This window comes from Microtus pennsylvanicus, chromosome 7, assembly GCF_037038515.1.
Source record: "Microtus pennsylvanicus isolate mMicPen1 chromosome 7, mMicPen1.hap1, whole genome shotgun sequence".
Lineage (NCBI taxonomy): Eukaryota > Metazoa > Chordata > Mammalia > Rodentia > Cricetidae > Microtus > Microtus pennsylvanicus.
In genome coordinates this window covers 50,434,512-50,460,169 of record NC_134585.1, presented here as the reverse complement: position 1 = coordinate 50,460,169, position 25,658 = coordinate 50,434,512, and the positions used below count along the sequence as shown (strand labels likewise).

At 45.7% G+C, this 25,658-nt stretch overlaps 1 protein-coding gene across 1 annotated transcript in view; it reads right to left on the bottom strand.

Annotated features, from left to right (window-relative positions):
- Tnfrsf21 (TNF receptor superfamily member 21) overlaps positions 1-18,368 on the bottom strand; it is a 65,820-nt gene extending 47,452 nt beyond the window's left edge. Inside the window, exon 1 of the mRNA XM_075980662.1 lies at positions 17,856-18,368. Within this exon, the coding sequence (XP_075836777.1) occupies positions 17,856-17,951 (96 nt within the window). The 5' untranslated portion in view covers positions 17,952-18,368. The remainder of the gene's footprint in view (positions 1-17,855) is intronic.
- Between the last annotated feature and the right edge of the window lie 7,290 nt (positions 18,369-25,658).

The window sequence follows — 25,658 nt, the reverse complement described above, 5'->3', positions numbered from 1 at the left end:
CAAGAGGTCCCCATCTCAACCAGAACTTTCCCGTCAGGTATGGAAGCACTTGCCTGTAATTCCGGCATTAGGGAGGCTTGGGGGAGAGAATCCAGGATCCAGACCAGTCTGGGCTGCATAAAGAGACTTTGTCCCAAAGCAAAATAATATCCCCTTATGATGGCACATGCTTGTAAACCCACTACTTGAGAGCCTGAGGTAGGAGGATCATAAGTTCAAGGCTATCTTTGGCTACATGGCAAGTTTGAAACTAGCTTGGGCTACCTGAGAACATGTCAAAATAAATAGATAGACAGACAGACAGACGGACAGAGTATAGATAGATAGAGTGCAAAACACCACACACACACACACACACACACTAGCTTTTCCCTTTAACCTGGAGCTCTGGGCAGAGATAAGATGGATCAAGTAAAAGACAATATGTAAAGATAGCCCCTCCCTGCACAATACAAAAAGATGATAGTGAAAGTTAATACTAGAAAAAAAAACACCCCACTAGAATAGGGGACTCAAACAAAGTCCTTGATAAGTGATAGAGGCTGGGTCCTTCCAACCACGACCTTTGATTTCCCCCTTTGCACAGACACGGATAAGACAGATCAGCGAGGTCTACCAAAGTTTCAGGCTTCAAATACGACACTAAAATTGTCTGGGAAGAGAAGGGAGAAGGCTCAGTAGTTAAAGCGTTTACCACACAAGCATGAAAAAACAGTTCAGATTACTAGAGGCCATGCACAGAGCGAGCAGGGGCAGCGGTCTACCTGTAACTCCAGCATAGGTAGTCAGGGGATCCCCAGACAAACCGGCTAGAGACTACCCATATCAGCGAGCTCTGGGTTTGATTGGGAGCCCCTGCCCCATTGAATAGGGTAGAAGAGCAATTAAGGATGTTTCCCAACATCAACCCAGGTCTCCACGTACACACTCACGGGCACATGTGTGTCCACATGTATTCACACAAAAAAAATAGTACTGCCTGGGATGAGTTTTGAATATACCTCCCACTGCCCCCTCTTATCTCTGAGATCACTGTGAGGCTCTAGCATGGTAAGGAACTTATTTTATTTGGCTGTGGTTGATTTGTCTTGCCTTTCAGCTCTCTGAGTGTTTCTGACACCCAACTAAGTCTTGATGCCTAACATTAAGCCATTAAGCCAGGACCCCTCTGGCTTTAAAATTCTTTGATCCTGAGCCCCATTTTGGACATGGCCCAATCCCACTATCGGAGTCACCCCCTCCATCCATACCCAACCTGGCATTTTTAATTACCTCAATACTGTTCTCTATTAACTTTTTACCACCCGGAATAAACATCCCTGTAACAAGCCTACCAATTTTAACTACAGATTCTCTAAGCAAATCAACTCATCCCCAGGGAAAGTCACTGTAGACACTGGTGGCCACCTTCCCACACCCTTCGCCAAGCATTTGCTCATAATACACACACCCCTGAGTCAGCTTCTCAGTTCTCTTGCTTGAGTTTGGTTTTATATGCGCAAAGAAAAAAGCCAACTACCCCCAAAGTCTGAGATTTCTTTCTGACTAACTTCTGCTACTACATCACTGAGATCTGCCTGTATGAACATGCAAACTGCCTCCTTCTAACAGTTAAGCTCTCTTCCACAGAATGAGTACAGGCTAGAGAGCTGGCTCATCTGTCAAAGGCTAGACCTACAACCAATACAGTACTGGGTAAGCTCTTCCCACCAACGCTACGTTGACTGATTTCTTGCGTATGGGTCAGTGTATAGTTTTCTATCTTGCATACTTCCTGTTTCCTCTTCTTCCCATGCCCCACCTGGCTTACCTTCTCTTTCCTCCTCATTCCATGCAGCCGACACAACCCCACAGCTCTCAGTCTTTTGAGGTCCAAAATGCAGCCAATAAGCTGAAGCCCTCACTCCATTCTCTCATCCCTAGACAATATAAAACATATACATACCGAAAAACATATACCGAAATATGTATATATACATATATGCACCCACGGGTGGATTAGGCTAGAGTCAAAAGAACAACATAAAGCTTGTGAAAACAGAAAACAGGAGGCATAGTCTTACCTAACCTGTCTCCAAGTCAACAGGATCTTGGTTTGCTCACTTATAAGATTACCAGGTTGGCCGAGTATTCAGTCAACCATACCCTGTGTGTTGTGATATTGCTGAGTCCCGCCATCCTCAGGTAGCCTTCAGAACTCTTCCTAGGCACCCAGATGCCAAGCAGATGAGCAAGTGGCCCATCACATTTCCTGTTTCTGTCCTTCGTATTAGTGCCTAATTACATAGTGTCTTGTAACGCTGGCCGGCAGCCTCCAAAGTGTATATACTTATCTTCCCATAATGGTTATAAGCAGCTCGAGGCCAGGGACTGCCACATGTACCCCATTTCCTTACTTGCTCAACTACCTAATGAAGACCAGAGACATAATAAGGAAAGCATCCTTCAAGCCAGGAGCGGGCAAAAGAAATCCAACACTTGGTTGTTCTTGTGAACAGGCTTCCTAGAATCCAGACACGGATGTCGCTAGCACTCATGGCTGCTTCCATGCTACTGTGGAAAAGCTGAAAGGCTACGACATGCCCAGAGACCTCAGTGACCTACTGTTACCATTTGGACCTTTACAGACAAAGTCTGCCAACTCCCAGGACGGGCATCCAAAGAAATCCAAACAATACAGAGACCGGAAGCTCACAGGAACCCTTAGGCATTCACGGGAGCTTCCAGTGAGCACCTAGTTCTCTCTCTCCCTCTTTCTACACCCACTCTACTTCACACGCTCAGTCTGATCCTTTCACACCCCAGCCTAAAACTCACTTCCCACCCGACATCCGACGACAAGCAAAATCATGCAGAGAGATAAGACTTCTCCCCGGATGCTATCCTTGCCTTCCGTCCTCCACTGAAAAGCCCTCTTCTCTTTCTTCCTTTCCCTATGTAGCCGTTATCATTTTCTACTTGCGCATTTAGCTACTCGTGTGTCTTCTCTGGGACCTGCAATGCAGGATAGCACAGACTCAGCACCCATTCGTTGGACCACTGAGCCTCTGTTTCCTTTGCGAATTGAAGGGCTGAGTTGCTATGACCCACTGATACTATCCGAAACCTCCAGGACCCAGCTCATGGTCTATATGACAAGGACTCATTGACTAGAAGGGTAAACTTGCAGACCGCAAATAATTAGAATTAGTAAACTAGAGGGTGGTTTAAGATGGACGACGTTGCTGGCGTGAGAAACCCCAAACCCTCCACAACGGTGCCACAATATTAACTGAATATCTAAGAAAAGCATCCTGGTTCCCTTCATCATCAAAGCAAGGAGTTCATTCACCTCCAAAGACTCTGAGGTCTTAACAGAACCGCGATTGGCTTATAAAGAATTGGTTTTTGCATGCCACTGAAAATACAAAGCTAATCTACTAAAAGGTTCAAATACTCCCCACTTGTTTAAAAAAAGAAAAAAAATCACGTTTAGTGCTTAAGAATATGAACAGTAGTATAAGGAGCTTAGATTTTCTCTGTGTTTAAACTGCAGTCATTATGAAAATTCCATTTTCCCGACGAGGAACTCGCTTCACCAACAATAGACAGATGAGGTAACTATCAGCATGCAGTCCCAAACTGCAGGTTTGGTCGAAAAGTCACCGGCGCTTAGTGAATGACTAAAAGCTGAGAAAGGAGAAAGAGACAAAAGCCAAGTGGAAAGCAGTAGCTGGTTTACACGACACACTGCCAAGTCTCCCGGGGCCTCGCTGCTCATCCTGGTGGCCCACGACACACCTATGACGTGTCACCTGAATTTTACAGGGCAGAGAAAGGCCTGAATACTGACAAGCAGCGCCTGGGTGTTTAAGAATACACATCAGGATCTTGATATCGACCTGTTCTTCAACAATTTCCCTTCCGTGATGGCACCCTCAGATCTCTGTAGGTTACAGCAGATTTGTGTCATTCACGCTGCTGTTTGTGTGTGCGTGTGTGGTGTGTGTGCATGTGTGCACAGGCGCACATGCCCATGGGAAGTTGGAGGAGGACGGTAGAGTGTCTTGTTAAATCGCTCTCCATCTTATTCCCTCGAGACAGGATCCCTCACTGAACCTGGAGCTTGCATTTCAACTAGCCTGGCAGCCCGCAAGTCCCCACAATCCTCCTGTCTCCAGCCTCAACAATGCTAAGGTTACAGGTGCACACAAGGTCACACCCAGTCTTCCACAGCACTGCTAGGGATTGAAACTCAGGTCCTCACACTGGTACAACCAGCATCTCACCCACTGAGCCGTCCTGCCTGCCCCAGACTTGAGTCACTTTCATTCCCTATTAAGTTCTAATAATGATCTAACAATTAGGCAAACCCACTTTTCCTTATGAATGAACAGGAAAATTGCTCTAGAGTTTGATGTAGAATTTTTTTCAGTGCTGTATAGAGCTAGTATGTTATATATATATATATATATATATATATATATATATATATATATATATATATGTGAAATTCAGTTACTATAGAGACTATAAGATGATCAGGCTACCCTGGAGTCTGACTGTGACATATGCTACCAGATGACAAAGGGTAACTAACCGCCATGGAGAGATGGGCAACCCTCAGAACTGCTGACTGTTTTATCAGGGCATCATTTTTAGTTTCTAATATCAATATACTGCGTGGCTAGAATTCCCCAGATTTGAAGGTGGGAGATGGGGGCGGCAATGACAACAGAAGGAAGAAGAAGGAACAGTTCAAGGATAAAGGTTCCACAAACCGCAGACAGAGTACTTCCAATTGTGTTATATAAATTTGCTTGGCTCTCTCTCATTCACTTCCTACTGCCCTGTCTGATGAGAGAGAGAGAGAGAGAGAGAGAGAGAGAGAGAGAGAGAGAGAGAGAGAGAGAGAGAGAGAGAAAGTTGCCTACTGTTGCCAAAGCACAAGAAGCAGGGACTGTTTTCAAAGCTGGTGACTATAGAAAGGCCAGAGTCAGAATGTGCTGACTGGAGGAACAGAAGAAGGCAAGCTCAGGGGACACGAGAGAGGAAAAACCCAGGAAGATTCCACCCAGGAGCTGTTTGCTCGGGAACCTGCAATGCAGGAGACTATGCATGCATACAGCACTCTGTCACTGGACCCGCGAACTGTCTCCCTGCAACCCAGCAGCGATCTCTCTGTCCTCTGCCCGCTGGAATGTCAGTAGGGTGCCCACTGAGTCACAAATGAGTGGCATTACATAGAAGATAGCAGGAGACGATGGAAGGATGCCGCTTCATGCTGACAGGGCATATGTGGAAAAGCACATAAACACAGGCAAAGCCCATTTTACAGCCAACACAGCAACTGAGGCTACAAGTATAAGGAAAACCTACTGACACCTAGAATGAACCATGTAGACCCTGCTCTTCCGGGAAATAGCTAGGCATGATACTATGATAAAAAGAAATAAAGATTTCGTCTCTCTTGTTAGCTCCCATCAGAAGTAAGAAACCCCAAAGCAAGTGTGACTAGCATCTTCCCTATGCTAAGGAGCTGCCGGGCTGGAGGCTGTGAGTGCTCCACGGAGCTCAGAAAGACCAGAAAACAGCCCCACCCCAGTCTCCCACAGGCAGAGGGGCTGAAGGTTAAGTTGATCACCAAAGGCTAATGTCATAGCCAATCATGCCTTCATAACGACGCCTCCATAAAATCCTCAGGACAAGGTTCAGAGAGCAGGAAGCTAGCTGAACAGGTGCGAATACCTGGAGGGAGAAGCATCCAGAGTGGACCTGGCAGCTACGCAGTACTTCCTATTTGCCGCCCGAGGCGTGCCTTCCTCAGGATCCTTTAGAATCTCCGGTGTATACAAGCCAGTGATGAGCAGAAAGGGTTGCCCAGAGATAGGCGAGGCCATGCCTGCAAATCAGCTGAGCCCCAAAGGATTATGAGAGCTCCGATTTATAGTCAGACAACCCGGAACACAGGTGACAACCTGACTTTGGCTATTGATGTTTGAAGTCGGGGTCAGTCGGATGGAACTGAGCCTTCAAACGCATAGAGTATTAGATGCTATCTCCAAGCAAATTGGGTGTTGGATGCTAACTCTGAGTAAACAGGGTCAAAAGTGAATTAAGGATATCCTGCTTGTCTCAGATGGGGAGTCTGGTGTCTGGTCTGAAAACAGGCAAATCATTTTGGGTTTCTTCTGTCCTTCTATTGTGGGCGACCTTGGAAAGGAGTTCAACTTCCGAGCCTCTCCCACCTCACTTGCGAAATGGAGACATTGATAGTAACTGCCATTCAAGGCTGTTTTGATAATTAATGGTTCATACAAAATAGCATAGAGAACATGTCTGTCATGGTAATTGCTACATGATTATTAGTTTGGGAAATTATCACCCCACCAATTTATTATTTTACTATACTTTAAGTCTATTTCCTTGAGATTAGACAGTCTTTTAAAACAGCTCAATTATATCTCAAATATGTGACTTTTGAGATACATAAAAAAAATCGAGATTTTTTTTCCTCTTAATTTAAAAATTTGTGTATTATTTGTCATGCTTGGAACTACATCCAAGGTTATTTATGTGCTGTGCAGATAACAGTTCCAACCCCCCAATTCTAGATTTTTAAAAGGAGTAACACCAGCTGAGTGGCACACACCTGTAGTTCTAACACTCAGAGTACAAAGGCGCCAGGGACGGCACAGGTTCAAAGCTAGCTTGATCTACTGGGGTAGCTTGTTCCGGATCAGCTTGGTGTGCCTAGTAAGTTCAAGGTTGACTTGGTGTACTCAGTAAGTTCAAGGCCAGCTTGACGCACACAGTGAGTTCAAAGCCAGCTTGGTGAACATAGTTCAGGACCAGGTTGGCAATATTCAAAGTCAGGCAGATCTACAGCAAAACAAACAAACAAAACAAAAACTTCCACCTAGTTGCATGTCTGTGTATGCGGTGGTACATGCCTACGATCCAGAAGCTAGGGTGCATCTGCAGGAAGACCACACGGTCAAGGCCAGGTGGGACTAGTCACTGAGTTCCTATTCAGGCTGATTTACACAGGGTTGTCCTTTCTCAAAAACCAAAAATTTGGTTTTTTTTTTCATTTAATAAAAGACTATAATCCTGAAACATACTTCCCTGAACACAGAACATACTATATTAGTTTGTTTTTAAAGCAGATGTCAAGATAAAGACAAGAAAGACAAAGGCTACTTTTCAAAATATACTAAAACAAACAAATAAATACTTGAGGCTCTGGGGGTGTTCCTCAACTAGTAGAGAGCTTGCCTGGCGTGTGCAAACCCTCAAGTTCCAGGACCAGCATGCCCTATAATCCCAGCACTCAAAGAGGAGGCAGTTTAAGGTCAGCCTTGGGTCAGTCTAGATAACCTAAGACTTTATCTAAAGTAAGTTAGATAATTAATTAAAATGAAATAAATCTTTGTTTATAACAAAAATATCATAAAAGAAGAGAAAGGATCTGCAATTAATAATCTCACTTTAGGTGCTCATGGCACGATTAAGTAAAGGGTTTCCAGAACGAGTTTCCCTAATCTGATCCCACATAGTGTTGATGCCCTGCTCTAGAAACAGACTAGACCCCAGCACCTCCCGCTTTTGTACAGTCCGTAGGCGAACAATGGTTTTATACTCAGAATATCTGCGAGGTGAGGAGGAATGAAAAGAAGAATATAGAGTGCCAGTGAAAAGTATGTAAAATTCAAATTTCAGTGTCTACAAATAAAGTTTTATTGAAACACTGCCATGCTCATTCTTTGAGGCATTATCTGGGGATGCTATGTCTACATGCACGTGGAATTAAGTAGCTTCTACAGATATAAGGTAGAAGTTCTGCCCGGTACTTTAAAGAAAAAGTTTACTGATCCTTTGGTTTAGAGTTGAGAAACTATTCCTTCTTGTACCTTCTCCCAGAAGGGCACAACTAATAGACCAGCCTATGACTGGTTCCAAGACTCTGCCGAAGAACTGCCTGAAGTGTGAATCAGTTGTGTCCCGCACGCCCCTGCATGTTTACTCACAAGATCCTCTACACACACAAGGTGTGCAGATAGGCCTTCAGAACACACCGAGGGGCTTCTCACCACAAATAGGACACCAACATCCAGAAACACCAACATGCTCAACAGTCAGATGATAAAATTCTAAAATTCAAAGTTATCAGGATCCTTTATACTACCTGTCAAAGGATAAATTCCTAACAAAACTGGGCAAAAAACAAACAAACAAACAAACAAACAACAAACGAATATTCTTAGACTCAGAAAGGAAAAGGGTTAATAACACAAGCCTAATTTTTCATGTTATTATAGGAATATTAAAAACAGAATATGGTGCTGGTAAAATGGATCGGTAAGCAAAGGTGTTTATCTGGACCTGACAGCATGGGACTTCTATCCCCACGAATCGCAGACTCCTTAAGTTGTATCTGACCTCCACCTTGGCACTGTGGCAAGGGGATGCCCCCCATACAGAGAGACAGAGAGAGAGATACATAAATGTAATCAGAAAAAAATGAAGACTGTAAAACAATATGTCATGCATAGTTAATATGAATTTATAACCAGAAAGATACATAGAACAAATAAAAATAAGATTAACATAACCTCTACTCAATAGTGAGAGACACGCACCATTAAAAGGCAAGCACAAGTAAGTTTATGATCCCCTAAATGACTAAAATGTCACCGAGACCACCAAAAAATATCTGAATTAAAAAGAAGATAAGTAATTCGCGATGAGAAGCTCCAGCGCTGGCAGGTTCACGGGCTAGAAAGCACATTTACGGGTGGCTGGTGGCATTCTGAATTGATTGTCTTCCTAAAAACAATCTGGCATTCTTCAGCAAACGCCATAAAACCACTCATTCGTTTCCTCTGACCTGGCAATACCACTTTGGGGAACACACCCGGGGGAGAAAAACCTAAAAGCGGGCAGAGCGTCCGTGCGTACAGCGACGTCTGTGCCGCTGAGCGCTGTGGACGAATGACGGCAGCCCAAGCACCCGCGCACCCGGCGACAGCAGCGATGGCTCAACACACTTTCAGACCTGCAAAGTTGGTCATTTTTAAATGGCAAGATAAAGGCCTCAGCCGATGTACGTCATAAGCACCTCAAACTTACTTAATAAGCATCCAAGCCTTGGGTTCCAGTCTCCCTCTCCCCTCCCTAGCCTGTCCTTCCCGTCACCGACTGTTCAATTCAGGAACCTAGGCATGGTCGGTCCACCGTCTTTGACACCACCTGCGCCTCCCATCTCATCACCAAATAAACTTTCCAGAATCTCTATTGCTGTCATCTTCACTGCCGATACCCCAGGACCATATCTCCATCCTGTACTCCTGTGAAAAAACCTGCCCCCCCACCCTGTTTTCAGAACTCCTCTCCAATCCCTGCTCTACCAGGCTTCCAGGGTGAGCTGAGAGTATAACTCAGTGGTAGGGCACTAGCTATGCACAAGGCCCTCAACTTGAAAAAACAGCTTATTTTTTGGTTTTTGTTTGTGGCCTGTTGCCTAAGAACAGTTGACCAACACAAACTATACTCAATGCAGGGAGGTAGGAGAGGAATCTGGAAGGAGCTCAGAGAGTGGTAATAGAACCGAAATATCCTGAATAAAATTCTCCAAAATTAGTTAAGACATTATTATTATTATCATCATCATTATCATCATCATCATCATCATTACTTGCAGGCTGGAGCAATGCTCAATGGTTAAGAGCATTTGCTGCTCTTGCAGAAAAATTTGGTTCCCAGCACCCATGTTGGTGTCTCAGAGCTGCCAGTAACTTGAGCTCCTGGGGATCTAATGCCTTTTTCTGGTCTCTGAGGCCACCTTCACACACATGCATATCACACACATGCACACATACACGCACACACACGCACGCACGCACCTCAAATATGTAAGTCTTTTTACAAAGTGTTTCAAGCCATATTGTTACCCTCCCTCTCCTGAGTGACGCCTTCACACCATCAAGTGTCCCACAGGGCAGTCCTGCTGCCTCTTCCCACCGAGCTCCCCCTGCCCCCTTTCACAGAGCCCCAGCCATAGTGACAAGAGGTCAGAGGTCACAGTCTGTCGGGCACTTGGCTATTTCATATACTGTTCCCTCCCACTGGAATCCTCCCCCTTCTGCTCTATGGTGGTTACCAGGAAATGTCACCTTTTCTACGAGCTCAAGAGAGACCACGGACAGCCTCTCGATTCTATAACATAGCCACAGTCTAATCACACCTGTTAGTTAATAGACGGTCCTTAAGTTTGAATAGACGGATGAAAGACACAAACATACATCCGTAAGGGAAAAGCAAACAACTGTGGAAAGAAAAGAGGGGCAGAAGCAGTACAGACACACTGGTTAGACTGTTCTGGAAACCTGTCACCTTTCCCTGTCAACTTCCTTGACTCTTATCCTCCTGCCTCCCTACTCCTGGATGCGCAGAGCTACCCATGTCTACAGTGAAATTAGACAGTGGTTTTGTCACAAAGGTTCTTGGGAGACCAGAATTCCAACCTCTTTTTCAGGACCAACAACCAAGTAATTCCCTCTCAGCTTTTGTCTTTCTCTGGTCTACTGAGGCCCTACAGCCTACAGATATATTTCAAAACTCATTTAATTAGCACAGCTCCCGACCCTCGTCAGAGACAGCGCTCTGTGCTGTAGACAGCGGCGAGCAATGCCCTATGGAGCAGACATACAGCTAGTCCATGGACTGTTGCGTGCTCAGCTCTGAATGGGACTGCTATACCACACCTCTCCCCCACCCAGAGCTCAGGGGTCTCACAGAAGCAGGGAGGAGAATAATTGTAAGATCTATTGCACACGTCAACTCACAGGGCTTGGCACAGCATGCACAAGACCTGAACAAGACCAAGCCAGCCGGAAACTTGCATGGACGGGGAAGGGAGCCACAAAGGCTCACCCCTAGCAGAGGACCTATTGGCAACTTATGGCTGCTTGGGGAGGGAGACTCCATTTTCTTCAGGCATGGGGCTCCTGGCAGGCTGTCCACATTCCCATAGATGGTCCCACATTCCTGCGTATACAGGTAGTCCTACATGAACTCAGCAGGTTTAGAAAAAGTGAACAGGAAATTGGGAGGGAAAAGTGATGGGGAGGGTTCTAAAGTGTGAGACGTTCTGAAGAAAGGGAATGGGGATTTGATCAAAACACGCTATATGCATGTATGAAGCTCTGCTTTTTTTTTTAACAGCTTGCTTATGAAGGTTCCTCCAGTAATTGTGGTAACCTCCATGGCATGGCTACCTCCATGCCACGTTCCCAGCATCCGTCAGCCAGTCAAATCATGGAGTTAAATCCCCATCGCGGAGAAGAAATCCTAGTCAGAGCTGGCACAAGCTGTAGGCTTGTCCTATACACATCATTAGGCTGGCAGCCAAGAGGACCCTAGCAGGTCCTCAGGTCCTTAGAGTAAGTGAGCAGCAGCTGCACTGTGAAGCAGAACCCACACCACACTGTTACTCACTAAGCAAATATTTTTCAAAATGACCCAAGCTGCAGGAGAGCAGCGCGCCCATCCCCTATTTATAACATTTCAGTGTGCAGCAGTGTCTTTCCATTGCCACCATGGCACCACGGCCCGTCGGAGTCACACCATAGGAAAATACTCGCCCATGTCTCCACACCCTCCCCTCTCAACCCCCTCACGCCGGGCTCTCACCGGGAGTTTTGGCAAACCATCCAGGCACCATCACGAAACTCAGAACACAGAAAGAGCATGCTCGACTCTTGGCTAAAATCATCCCCTTTAGAGGAAACAAACATATGGTACATTGAAGTGAACCCCTACCCGCCACATGGCAGAAAGAACTGTGAAACTATGCTAACCTGCATGCCATTCCACTCTCCAGAACTAATGAGGGGCAGAAGAGAAAACCCTATCAACCCTCACTCTGGGATCTGTAAAATGGGACTAAGGCTGCGACCTGGGGACTTGGAATACAGATGCTGTGGTGCTTTCTAAAAGATGCTCAGTAAACGAGGACCAGTCACATCCCGATATGAATGGTTGCCGGCCATTTGCTTAGGCCTCCTCTGAAGGCTGCAAGTACAGAAGCCTACTGAATCCACAGCCGAGTCCAGGGCACGTGGACACCCTCCACGTCTCCTCCAAATGCATTAAGCTCCTCTTCCTTTTCCCCCAAACAGGAAGACTTGCAAATGGTACCAAACAACAAAGCCACCACATCCTTCTGGTTGCAGAGGAACAAATGGAAAGCTATATAGATATGAGATAAAATAGTTGTGTGCATCTCCATTCTGGTCATTTGTTTTAGTCCAGAGAAGGATCCGCATGGTCTTCAGATATCCTGAAGAGGAGGTGAAAGGACATGGTGCAGCCTTCTGCCAACTTACCCGGGTCCTGCTGCATCCCACACGTTCCTGGGACCCTTCTGAGCACAGCTCTCCCAGCACCACAGACACTTCATCTCCAAAGCCAGCGCACTGACACCAGGACACACACACAAGTTCAGCACTGCTCACAGACCATGACTGCACACCTGCCTTCAGTCACCAGCGTGATCCTCAGTCCCTCCCTCCTTCAAGCAGAGGGCCTCCCCATCTATCTGGACCTTGGCCAGCTTCCCCCAGGTGCCCATCCACTGCCCATCCAGGTGGCAGCGTTCAAGCCAACTTAAGATCCTGTTGATTTTGAGGTATTTGACAAATATAAACACTGGGGAAAGCCTGTGTTTATTCATGATCTCGCCCCAACTCCTAAAGAACACAAGCTCAGCAGTCGCTCAGGCAGTAGCAAGTGTCAACCTCCTGCGGACACTCGGTAGAGGTTAAACCTGGGACCAAGCTGCTCCTATAAATGGCTCAGTTGTCATCCTGACCATCAAAACATATCTCCATTTCGTGGCCAGAGGGGATTCGACTCCAAATGACCCCTGGACACCCACCATAGCTCTGAGATAATCTGGGCTTCTCGTGTCACAGAGGAGCAGCCCCTGAGCTTGCCAAGAAGCTTCTGATGGTGACCTGGCAATACCGCACTTGCCAGGCCTGTGTGGGGACAGAAGGCCAGCAGAGTGTGAGTGCTTTCTGGAAAATAGGCAGAGCTGTTTATGCAAGGGAAACACCCAATTCATCCCAGCCCCTTAAGAGTCTGACGAGGCATCTCACCATTTCCAGTCACCAAAAAAAAAAAAATAATAATAATGAACTTTACTTAGGTCAATTACAGTTTACATACTGGCTGAGTAAGCACAAAACCAATTTGCGACTTTTCTACCAAGCTTCCCAGGAGGCTTTGCGTCTCTTCAGGATGAAGTCAAGAGCAAAGCCAAAGTGTGATGTCTCCAAACCCCAACCTCCAACAACTACAACTCACCAGACCCAGCCGAGGAGCCGCACCCACTCCCGAGTACTGGAGAAGGTACCAGCCTGCAAATACCCAAAAGAAGGTGGCAATAACTATGCTTGCTCTATCTATGTAACTTTGTAGACATTGTCCAAGTGTGTAAAAGTAAGTAGTTGGCAAATTTGTGCCCATGTAGTCACAGAGGGTTTTTTTTTTTCATTCTAAGGATATATCTTATTTGAAGAAATATTTTTTTTGTAGATTTAGCTTAGTTGTGCTAGAGATTCTGTCTGTCTGTCTGTCGGTCTGTCAGTCTGTCTGTCTGTCTGTCTGTCTGTCTGCCTGCTAGGGACTAGACCTGAGAGAGAGCCAGACATATACCTTTAGTGCAGATGAGAAAACCTGATCCTATTGACTGGTTTGGTTATGGGGATAACTCACGGGAATTGGGAATTGTTTGGTCCAGTACAAGTTCTGAGTGGTTTATTCTTCCTCATTCCCAATTTCCCATAAGTCAATTTCCCTACTAAGACTGGTACATTATACCAAGATTAAAAAATTTCCCAAAACAGAAGTATTTTCCTGTTCTGGCTTTGACTCTAATGGCGAAGTTACTTGCCCTGTTTCAGAGATGCGAACACAGCATTTGTGCAACACTCTGCGTCTAGCATGCGCACCCACTGATCCCCCGGAGTGAAACTCCATCGCTTCTATTGACAGCCACGCATTTTCTAAGTCACAGAAACTCGCTTTATGGCGAGGTTCTCCTCCCACTCCACCACAGCACTTCTGCTGCCTAGGACGACCATCACCATCACTTCCTCAGGGTAGGCTGGTCTTTCCCTCAGCCAAGCTGTGTGGGGTGTTAGATCAGTCACAGCTTGGGTTCCCTTCCAGCTCCACAGTCCAAGACGGTACACTTTAAGTATATAGCAGGGAGAAAGTCCCCTGTGCATAGTGCCAGCTCTGATTCAATGTTCCCCCTTGAACTTCTCACCAAGTCTTAAGGATTGGAGCCCCAACCAGACCGCCCCACACTCCTGCCTAGGCAACTAGCCGTTTGTTATGACAAGCGAAGGAAGAACAGTGGCCAGCAGTGACACTTGGTACTCTCTAGGCAAGAGACAGATTGACTGTGTGTCTCACCATTTCCCACCACCAAAAAGAAAAAATAATGAATAAATTCTTTTCTTTAGGTGATGGGAAATGGTGAGATGCCAACTGCCTAGAGAAAGGACGGACGGACAGAGAGCTGGACAAGGTACTTAGCAAACGGCCCTGTGTCTGGAATTCTTTTATTTTTAAATTAAAATGTAATTATTAAATACAGTTTGCTCCCTTTCCTTTCTTCCTTCCAACCATTCCCATTTGTTCTTTCTCAAATACATGGCCTTGTCTTCAATTGCTGTTACATAGAATATATATAAATATACACATGCATATGTGTGTATATATTTGTTATACATACACACATTTCTTAGTTACACATAATTCTAATCCTTTGTCTAGGGCTGGGACCCCATGAGATTACCCCTTCCATGTTATCATGTCTCTCGGGATTGTCCCTGTTCAGATCCCGTTTAGGCAGCCATGTTGCTGAGACTTCACGAGTGAAGCTTCCCTAACATTTCTAGGAAACACAATCCCCCAGGGGACCTCCCTCCGTTCCTCTGGCTCTTAGACTCTTTCCATTCTGTCTTCTCTGTGTTCCCTGCGTCTTGGTGCAGAAATTCTCAATACAGGGATGGCAGTAGCTTCCAAAGCTTCAGGTTATCCAATGCCGTTATCAAGGAAGTCTCCTTTCTGCCTTGACTGGCTCTTGTGATCAATCTGTATAGTCAAAACAAGCTCCCTAAAGACAAGAGCCCCTCAAGTCCTTCTAGGACAGCCCCTAAACTACCAGGAATCTGAATGTGTCATTTACAGAACTTTAGCCGGGAACATGTATGCTGTCTTTCAGTTTGTGTGTAGTTCTCAAGCCTGACCCGGTCACCTCAGCTCATCAGCAACAGGGCTCTTAATGCTCACACCACATGTGTGTGGAGACTCTACTTCCTCACCCCTAGAATGAAGGCAGCACCTGTTTGACAGGCATGGTGAGACGCTGTGTATAAAATACCCTGCTGCTCTCTCTACATGTTCATATAGTAGCCAAACAAATACATCATATTAGACACCATACAATACGTATCTATGTCAGAGCCTATGGTAAGCTCCCTTTAAGCCTGTCATGCTAATAGAAAAAAAAGTGTCACAAAAATAACAGTAACAAAGACTGCTGGGAAAAAAGTGGGAGGGGGCAACTGGAGACATTTTGTGCTGCCTCGCTGGCAGCATTATTTTCTTTCATCTGACCACACCGTACGAGCGCAGCAACCTCCTGACACCCCTGTTAGTCTTCCAGGTCCCTCACACCATATTTACGTGAGCTGTCCTACCAGGTGTCAGTCATGAACGTGGCCAGGACTGCTGAGAACAGTGTCACCAGACCACTGCCGTACACATTAACAAAGCCTGTCCTGGTGGCCGGGGCGTGCAGGGTGAGATGGAAGATGGTTCTGGGCACACCCACCCCTTCAGGAGGACCAGGTCACCCTTCTGCTCCATCAACTCAAGCGAAGCCTGTTTACTATGGTTACCAGAAGATCAAGAGATCGCCTCCAAAATGCCTTCGTAAATTTCCCTTTAACTGTCAAACGTACATTGTCCGGCCATCAACTGCAAATCTGTTGTGCAATTTGTGGGTAAGTTGAGTTTGATAAGCTAATCAAAGAAGCTAGGCCCTTTCTGGGTTAGCTAAAGCATGAATTTTTATACATTGAGAGCTTCAAGTACCTACTTCAAGCTAAAAGTTAAAAAAAATAGGAAATACTACACTCTGAGCAGTCACTTAAGATTGAATGAGTGTGTGAAGATGGGGCCCAGAGCGTGTGCTGACCAGATCTCTTCCAGTCAGTAGGATCAATGTTCCCGTGAACTCTGCTTTAAGACTCTCAGTTCAAGTTCATTGCCTCAAGAACTCACTGACTGCTTGTTTCAAGGGAACAGACTAGGACTTTGCTGTTACTATAAACAGACAGAAAAGAGTCTCCTAAGGGGTACTGAGACTTGCCTCATTATAAAGGCTAAGAACAACAAACTTTCTGTAGTCTCTCTCTCTCTCTCTCTCTCTCTCTCTCTCTCTCTCTCTCTCTCTCTCTCTCCCTCTCCCTCTACACACACACACACACACACACAAACACACACACACACACACACACACACCAGAGAGAAGGACAGGGGGGTGGGGGTGGATCTGAGTATCTGTAGGGTGAATTCTCAGGCCATAGCAACTGCAATGCCTTGAGATGGAAGCAGTAGATCTTGGCTGGCCAGGCAGTTGAGTCCTTTAGGGGAAGGAGACAAGAGGCCTGCTTTCCCTTACACAGCCCAACCATGAAAACAGGCTCTTTTTGTTTTTGTTTGGTTTTTTAGCTAACAACCTTCATCCTCCCTGCTGGGATAAAAGGCATGGTTGGTTTATGACGGCTCAAGGGTTTGAATTCAAATTATTTTCTACCCAATTCCCCACTTGGCCCCAATACTCGGAATAAAGGGATGGCTTGGGTAAGTTTTGGATAAGAAATGATGTCAGGCTTTACTCAGATAAAGTGATGGAGGACTATGCTCAGGGCACGCCCCAGCTTTGGGCGCTGAGGGAGCCCGCATCATCTTGGGTGGTGACATGCCTAAACACAAAAAAGGAGAAATAAGGATGGAGAAAATTAATCCTCCTTTATGTAGTTCTTTTCCCCTCCCCCCCTCTACTGGAGAGCCAGAGCGCCTGTTGGCTCCCAGCCGGTGCTTAGGAGGCGCCTGAGAATGGGTCTCGGGGTCCCTTTTTTCTTCTTCTTCCTTTGGCGTGCAGAAATCAGGACCCAACCGAGCCAAGACAGAGGAGAGAAGCAAGAAAGCTAGAGCAAGAGGCGGCCTGCTCAGTACTCCGGAATGCCCGACCGGCGCTCGAAAGCACGCAGCGGTTGCTCGCGTCCGGAGCGCACCGGTCCCGCTGTCTCCACTGCGGTAGCATCCGGACGTGACATTGCAGCAGCGACAAAGCGGCGGCCACAACCGGCGGCAGGCAACTGACAGGACTGCTCAGGCCTCGTACCATGCTGAGAAGCTGGCAGCGAATGATACTGGGGTGAGGCTAGGTGTTGGGGTGCGAGGTAGGCCGAGTCGGGGGTAAAAACCCTGAAATGCGCAGGACGCCAGGGCGGCCACCTCTCGCGCCTCCTCCAAGCAGCCAGATTGCAAGAAAAATAATTCTAACACTAATAATGCTAAAAACAATGCTAACAGTTCCCAGCCGTAGCTCACCCTCTATCCCTCAAAAAAAAAAAAAATAGCTACTAGGAATCCCCCTCGGACTTGTAACCTTCCAATGGAGCTGGTCCCACCGCGCGCCTCAAGCACTCCGGGCCCGGGGACCCGCCCCGCTCCCGTACGTTCGCCCGAACACAACCGTCACCCTAGGGTTCCCTCCGATGGCTCACCAAGAGAAGGGAGCCGGCGACCATCGTGGCTCCGACTTGGCCGGCGATGCGGCTGCGAGAGGCGAGGGCGGTGATGCTGCTTGCCGAGGTCCCCATGGCCGAGCCCGGGGCTCGCAGGGGCGCCTGGAGCGCGCGGCCCCACGGCAGCTGGAATCGGTGGCTGTTTCTGACCAGCGCCGCATCCACCGCCGCCTCCCAGGCGGGGAGCCCATCTACCTCCAGCAGCCCATGTGCACTGCAGTAGCCGGGCGGCCGGGCGGAAGAGGGAGGCGGCAGAGGAGGCTCGGGAAGGCGCTCAGCACCTGCCCAGGGGCGCGGGCGCCCGGGCGGAGAGAAGCAGGCGCGCTTGGAACCCGCGCCTCCCGGTGCTCTCCAGCGACAGGGGCTGCGGAGAACCAGGGAGCAGGGCTGACGGAGACACAGCGAAGGAACGGCTTCCCATAGCGAAGCCTCCAGCCGCTACCAACCACTCGCCTCCTCCGCTGCCCAGACCGGCCGGCGAGGGACTGAGTCGGGTGGCCACTCAGCCCGGGGACACACGTGGTGGCGCCGAAGGGGCGGAGAACCGGCCCTTTGTGATGTCATCCGGGAGGAGGCCGGGCTCTTTGTGCAGATGGAGAGCTAAAGGCGGTCTAGAAACGGAGGGGAAGGAAAGGGTGCCCCTTGGCGTTAGCTGGAGGAATTGCGCTTGCTTGTTAACCTGGGAGTCCAGTACACACCCCTAACTTTTCTTTTTTTGCAAAATGATTCCAAGTAAATTATATGTAAAGCAGAGACTATTTTCTTTCTCAAATACAAGTTTTAACAACAACCTATATAACTTGAGCATTATGGTGCTCGCCCGTATGTTCTTCCTAGAAAAGCTGAGGCAGGAGAATTTGGAGTTGGAAGAAAGCCTGAGATACACAGAGTCCCTGTCTCGTGAATGTATACATATATACATGCATGAATGAGTGAATTAGTGCGTGAATGAGTGAATGAACTGAACATAGTAATACCATTAAGTACTCTGGAGGCTGAGGCATGAAACTCTCCAGTTCCAGGCCAGCCAAAACTAGGGTTCCACACAAACCTGGCTTACGAAGTAAAACGGTGCCTCAAAAAGTAATTAATTAATTAAACAAGCAAGAAAACAACGACCACGGACTTTATATCAGCATTCAGACACGAGCAGACTTGTGCACTGATTCCGCATTGCTCTGGGGCTCTCTGCTTCCTGACTCCAGGTACAATGTGACCAGCTGCCGCCCCTCGGCTCCTACTCTCACTGTAGCCTCTGAAACGGTGAGACAAATCAGACCTCTCTGTGTCTGCTTTCGTTGTGTATTTGATCTCAGCTGTGGGAAAACTACTGCAGAGACACAGCACTATCTGCTATGATAGGGGTCCTATTTACTTCCTTATCGCTTAGCACATTGAGCGTTGGCTCTTTTTCTCAGCATCCTTTGGAAGATAAAAATGTATTTAAAAATTAATATGAAGATTAATACCAATCTCATCTTTCAAACATCTGCCAGGAAAGAAAAGGATTGTCTATAAACACTAAAGGGAAAAGCTACAATATAAAGTCTCCAGTAAAATTCAAAGAGGTTCTGAAAAATACTATCATGAAATACAGAATTTGGGGAAATGGGGGTGGGAGCGATATTTCGATTTGAAATCCTCAAGCTATCTCTAGAGTTTCCAAAAGTGAGGGGTGTGTGTACTATGTCTCCCTGCATGGGAGGGCTAATTAATTCTGGAAAAACTCAAATTAGTGAGCACTACTCTCCTAGGTCTTTTTGTCTAAAGGAAAAGGGAGTGAGATAGTCAAGGAGGAGGTCAGCACTTTACATCCAAATGCAAGTTACTCAAGTAGCGTGACTGATCTGCCTGAGCTGGGAGGGTTTCAGCTGAGTGACTTGTTCTTTGCACTGCTTTCGCATCCCCTGGGGTCTTTACAGGACATTAATCACCTGGACTCAACTTTTAACACACCTTTCCGGTTGGGTTTGGTTTGGTTGGTTGATTGCTTGGTTCTTATCTGTTTTAAACCAGGTCTTGCTGTGTAGCTCAGGTTAGCCTTCAAGGCATAGCCACCCCGCTTCAGCCCCCCACCTGAGCACCGACCATTATGCCTCTTGTTGAAAAGCTTCAGTTCTTGCCTATTGCTAAGTAAATGCTCCTTGGTATCAGTGATAAACCAATAAAGAATAGATCAAATCTCTTGAACCTAGGTAGAATATAAAATGTCATTTCTCCGTTGTATGTTAAAAAAAAGAACTGTCTTTCATTTCAGATTGGAAAATGCTTTTATCACCGACTACTTCACATATTCAATATGGCCATGCAGATGTCTTTATTTACTCATAAGTGGTGAATATTCAACCATAAATAATGGATTTTCTGCCTAAGCTCCGAAGAAAGAGAAGATAAGTATTATTAATAAAGCATGACTATAGCAAAAACTGAAAGGTACAAATGAGGCCAAAATGGATTAGCCCAATCCTGTCTTTGCCATAAAACAACAGCCTCTGACCTCCAGCCAGATTTGAACTTTTTGTACTTCTTCCAATACCATACAGATCTCCTGTTTTCCCAGCCTCAAACTCCTCATCACTAGAATTTCCCATTTCCTTGGTATATTTCTGTTAATATACCAAGAGTTAAAGAGTTAATAAGAAGCCTGAGCTAATAAGTCAACCAGTTTATAATTAATGTAGGCCTCTGTGTGTTTCCTTGTGACTGAACAGCTGCGGGACAGAAAACTTCTGTCAACAAATGGCGCCAATGTGGCTAACTACATCCACATAATGCCTGAGAGAGATTGGGAAGTAATTCTAGACACAAAAGAACAGAGTTAAGCACGACTTCTTGATAGCAGCATTTTTTCAGGTGGGCTCTGTTTGGTAGAGGCAAGTGCATGTCATTTAAGAGAGATTTCCTGACTCAGCTTTAGCTGCATAAACCTTGCAGCTCTTTTAAGAGGCCCCACCACCAAACACTTAAGTGGTGTTGATGAATAGTCAGTAACCTGCTTCTTGGTGGTGGCAGGAACCCTGAAATTCCATAGAGTTGTGGCAATAAACATGGCTCTGGCCAGTACCTCCACCAGGAGGCTAGACTCTCAGAAAGCCTAGGAATGGGGTGGATCCAGCCATCAAAGCCACGGCTTTAATCCTAGCCATATCACTTAGCAAATTAAAGACTCATGTGGTCAGAAAAAGAGAGATATACAGTCAAGATAGATTCAGATGAAGAAAACCTCTAAATGGTTTACAATGTGTTTAAAAAATATATAGGCTTATAGAAAAAAGATAAAGTTCTTAAAATAAAAAAAAGAAAGAAAGAACATAGTTGGGTGTGGTGGCACACACCTTTAATCCCAACACTTGGGAGTCAGAGGCAGACAGATCTCTGTGAGTTCAAGGGGTGGTAGCACACACCTTCAATCCTAACACTTAAGAGGTAGAGGCAGGCAGATCTCTGAGTTCAAGAGCAACCTGGTCTATAGAGGAGTGCCAGGACAGCCAAAGATACACAAAGTAACCTAGTCTCAAAAACCAAAAACTAAAACTAAAAATAAAAGAAATAGAATTTAAAATAAAGCCACATAAAGATGGAAAATACACAGAGAGTCTAGATACTGTATGTTATTGTTTTGTCTTTGAATGGTTTGATGGCTGAGAAAGGAGCAAAAGCTGCTAAAAGATATTGATTACAAATGCTGCTGGATGGATACAATGTATATATTTTGAAGATGCCTTGACTTCAAAATTTAAGCCAAAAGATATATTACTTTGGAGATAAGGTTTTGTTTTTGTTTCCACAGGAAATGAGAGGCTGTGAATTCATTCTGGGTTAAGAAAAAAAAATCAGGTTTGATTAAGGAAGAACTCCTGAAGAATCTCCGATAGGAGTGAATGGTCCAGATGATCCAGCATTTCAGAGGGCTGTTGTTGGAGTTTCCTGAGTTCTACATCCAGAGCAGATTCAAGACTGCTGGCTGAGAGGCGATCAAGTCAGGACTTGATCATAATTCTAAATCTTCTTTAGGTCCCCATAAGATTATCAGCACCCTAACCCAGCAGGAAGTAGCCTGGAAAACTGTGAGTTGTGTTTTTACTTTTTTTATTTTTTATTTATTCATTTATTTATTTTTGGTTTTTTTGAGACAGGGTTTCTCTGTAGCTTTAGAGCCTGTCCTGGAACTAGCTCTTGTAGTTCCAGGCTGGCCTCAAACTCAAAGAGATCTGCCTGCATCTGCCTCTAAAAGTGCTGGTATTAAAGACATATGCTACCACTGCCTGGCAAGTTGTGTTTTTATTCCCACACCTCCACTCTGCTCTGGTATGAGAAATAATTTCAGTCCAGGCTGGTCTGGGACCCTGATAGAAAACTATGCTCACATCTCCCCCAACAAAAAAAAATAGATTATGGATATTTATTTTTGTTTATAGAGTGTTGATTACAAGTTGTTGTGGATAATGGTCTGGAAAAAAGTAAATAAGGGAGATTAGATTCAGAGTTCTTGTTTTGAAAACAATGGGGGGATTGTTGTGGGACAACGTATTGTTTTAATAAAATGCAGATTGGCCAGTAGCTAGGTAGTGAGTAAAGGCAAGGTGATGAGAACAGGAGAATTCTGAGAAGAGGAAAGGGTCAGTTTACAGTCCTCATAGAGGAAGCCAGACACAGAGGAAGCAAGATGGGAATGCCTTGCTGATAAAAGGTACCAAGCCACATAGCTAAAACAGACAAGAATTATGGGCTAATGTAGGATGTAAGAGTTAATACGAAGCCTGAGCTAATAGGTCAACCAGTTTATAATTAATATAGGCCTCTGTGTGTTTCTTTGGGACTTAACAACTGCAGGACCAGGCAGAACAGAAACCTTTGTCAACATATTTCTAATTAATGTATTTTTCTATGTTTCCATTTTTTCTTTTCCAACTAAAGATTCCTGCCCACTGAAGCACCAGGATTACCACCTTCTCCTTTGTTTCCCTTCAGAAGCTGTAGTAAATTCTTAATTCTAAAGAGTTTAAGTGTGTGTAGGCTGGAGAGACGGTGCCTCAGTTAAGAGCACTTGCTGTGGTGTTGCAGAGGGGAAGATGAGGAAAAGAGGGCCAGACTTTTAATGGGGGAGGGGAAGTGAGGATAAAATAATAGAGGGAGAGCAGAGAGAGGGATAAATAGGGGGAGAACAGAGAGAGGGGTAAATAGGGGGAGAGCAGAGAGAGGGGCAAATAGAGGGAGAGCAGAGAGGGGGGCAAATAGGGGGAGAGCAGAAAGAGGGGCAAATAGGGGGAGAGCAGAGAGAGGGGCAAATAGGGGGAGAGCAGAGAGAGGGGCAAATAGGGGGAGAGCAGAGAGAGGGGCAAATAGGGGGAGAGCAGAGAGAGGGGCAAATAGGGGGAGAGCAGAGAGAGGGGCAAATAGGGGGAGAACAGAGAGAGGGGCAAATAGGGGGAGAACAGAGAGAGGGGCAAAAGGGGGGAGAGCAGAGAGGGGTAAATAGGAATAAGTGTGTTTCGAAAAGCCATAGGGGGATGTTATTTCATGTTTACTTAAAATACATACATAAACTAGGCAGTGGGGGCCCAAGCCTTTAATCTCAGCACCCAGGAGGCAGAGACAGGTGGATCTCTGTTAGTTCAAGGCCAGTCTTGTCTATAAAGCTAGTCCCAGAACAGCCAGGGCTGTTACACAGAAAAACCTTGTCTCAAAAAACAAACAAACAAAAAACAACAACAAAAGAAAGAAAGAAAGAAAGAAAGAAAGAAAGAAAAGAAAAGAAAAGAAAAGAAAAGAAAAGAAAAGAAAAGAAAAAGAGAAAGTATACATAATGGGGCACTGGAGAACTGGAGACATGGCTAGGCTAAATTGTTAAGAGCACTGACTGCTCTTGTAGAAGACCCAGGTTCAATCCCCAACACCCACGTAGACGCTCACAACTGTCTGTAACTCCAGTTCCAGGGAATGTGTGCCCTCTTCTAACTTCCTCAGGAGCAGACACACATGTACTACACATGCAGGCAAAACATTCAAACACATATAATAAATCTTTAAAAAGAACACATGCATATTATATATAAATATAACTGTATGTATATACATATAATACATGTGTGTGGTTTAAAAAGAGTTGAACCATTTTGGGTGATAACACTCCCCACAAGAGCCATAGACTATCTAACAAAATATCTAGTACCAGGCATGAGAAACTTCTAAGTTGTTGGTCAGAGAGTCCAGCAGTCTTCCAAAGCCTCCTTCTGAGTGTTGGTCAGAATCCAGGCGAATTCTGCTGCGGCTCTTCGTTGCCTCCCATCCTTGAAGGTAACATGGCTGAAGGCCCCACACACTTTGCACACAGGGCTTGAAGGAATCTGAAACAGACCTTGAAGCCTTCTCTCTAAAAAGTGAGAAGAGCCACAGTTCCATCCAGGGGATCTGATGCCCTCTGCTGGCCTTGCTGTGTGTGTGTGTGTGTGTGTGTGTGTGTGTGTGTGTGTGTGTGTGTGTGTGTGTGTGTGCACAAGTCAAGGAGCGTAGCCACAACATAAGTATGGATGATAGGAGCAGCCACTGTACCTACAATAAATAATGCACACACCTATTTTCAGCTGACAATGTGGCTGCCCAAAACAAAAGGGTACAATTTCTACTGCCCATCCACTGCATGTGGCTAAAGATCTGTCCAATCGGAGTTGCTTTGTGTCCCTTCTAGGAAACTTCCCATTGACTAAGGCTGAGTTATCATTACCCTCCCTGTTCATATAGTATCTAGGAGACAGGCTAATTCTATCTTAATTCTAATTGACTTCTATCCCCTGTGACCTCTAACCCTTCCACTCAGTCAAGCCTTTTTCCTCGTTGGTTCTTATCCCTCCTGCTAGTTTTTTTTGTGATCTCTCAGCCCTTCAATAAGTCTTTCCTTCATGGGCTAAGTAAAATGAGCTTTGGGGCTATCAAGAGTCATGTCAAATGGCACTTTACCTGAAAAATGTTCTCTACGTCTGAAGAAGACATGAACCTTTTTCTAGTTTTCCCCCACATGGCTCAATGGTGGCACTTGTGACATTATCCTGTGACCAGCTTACCTCTGTGTGCCTGTCCCAGTCTTGGAGGTCCTTGAGGACAAAGCACATATCTTAATCTTCAAGTTTCCATAGCCAAAATTGGAGGTAATGACCTTGCTCAATAAATATTTGTTAAACAGATTTGGAAAATTCGGCAGCAGTGGAGTAGCTAACACTGAGGCACACCTTGCTTTTCCTTTAACTCAAACATTTTGAGTTGTGTACAAACGATAAAGCTGTACTCTAGGGTATTTCCAGTGTTCTGCTCAGTCCTGGACTCAGATTAAACAATTTCTATATAGCTTCGTTCCCTTACAAGAGCTCAGTTAGGAACCTCCTGTTCTTTGATCTCAGAAAGAATATCCACCATTCAGAGACAGATTGCAAGATCAAGTTCTTGAGTGTGATCGGGTCTCCATGGTGACCGTGACAAGTGAGGACAGGGGAGCAGAGCAGGCACTGTTCCAGGGCCTCCCTGCTTTCTTAGATGATAAGGGATGGGTAGTTTGAAAAGTAAGATGACCAGTCTAATCAGAAGGGGTGACACCGCTATTTCACTCTTAAGGTCAGTGGGGTGATTAAATGCCCACCGTTTTCTGAACGAATCCTGATCATAACAGGTGTAACACCATGCACAAGGATGCTTGCCTGGAAACATTCATCCCATGTGAACCTACCTCTAACTTTTCATGTTTTGTGGTTTTGTTGTTTGTTTGTTTGTTTTGTTTTGCTGAGATGGGGG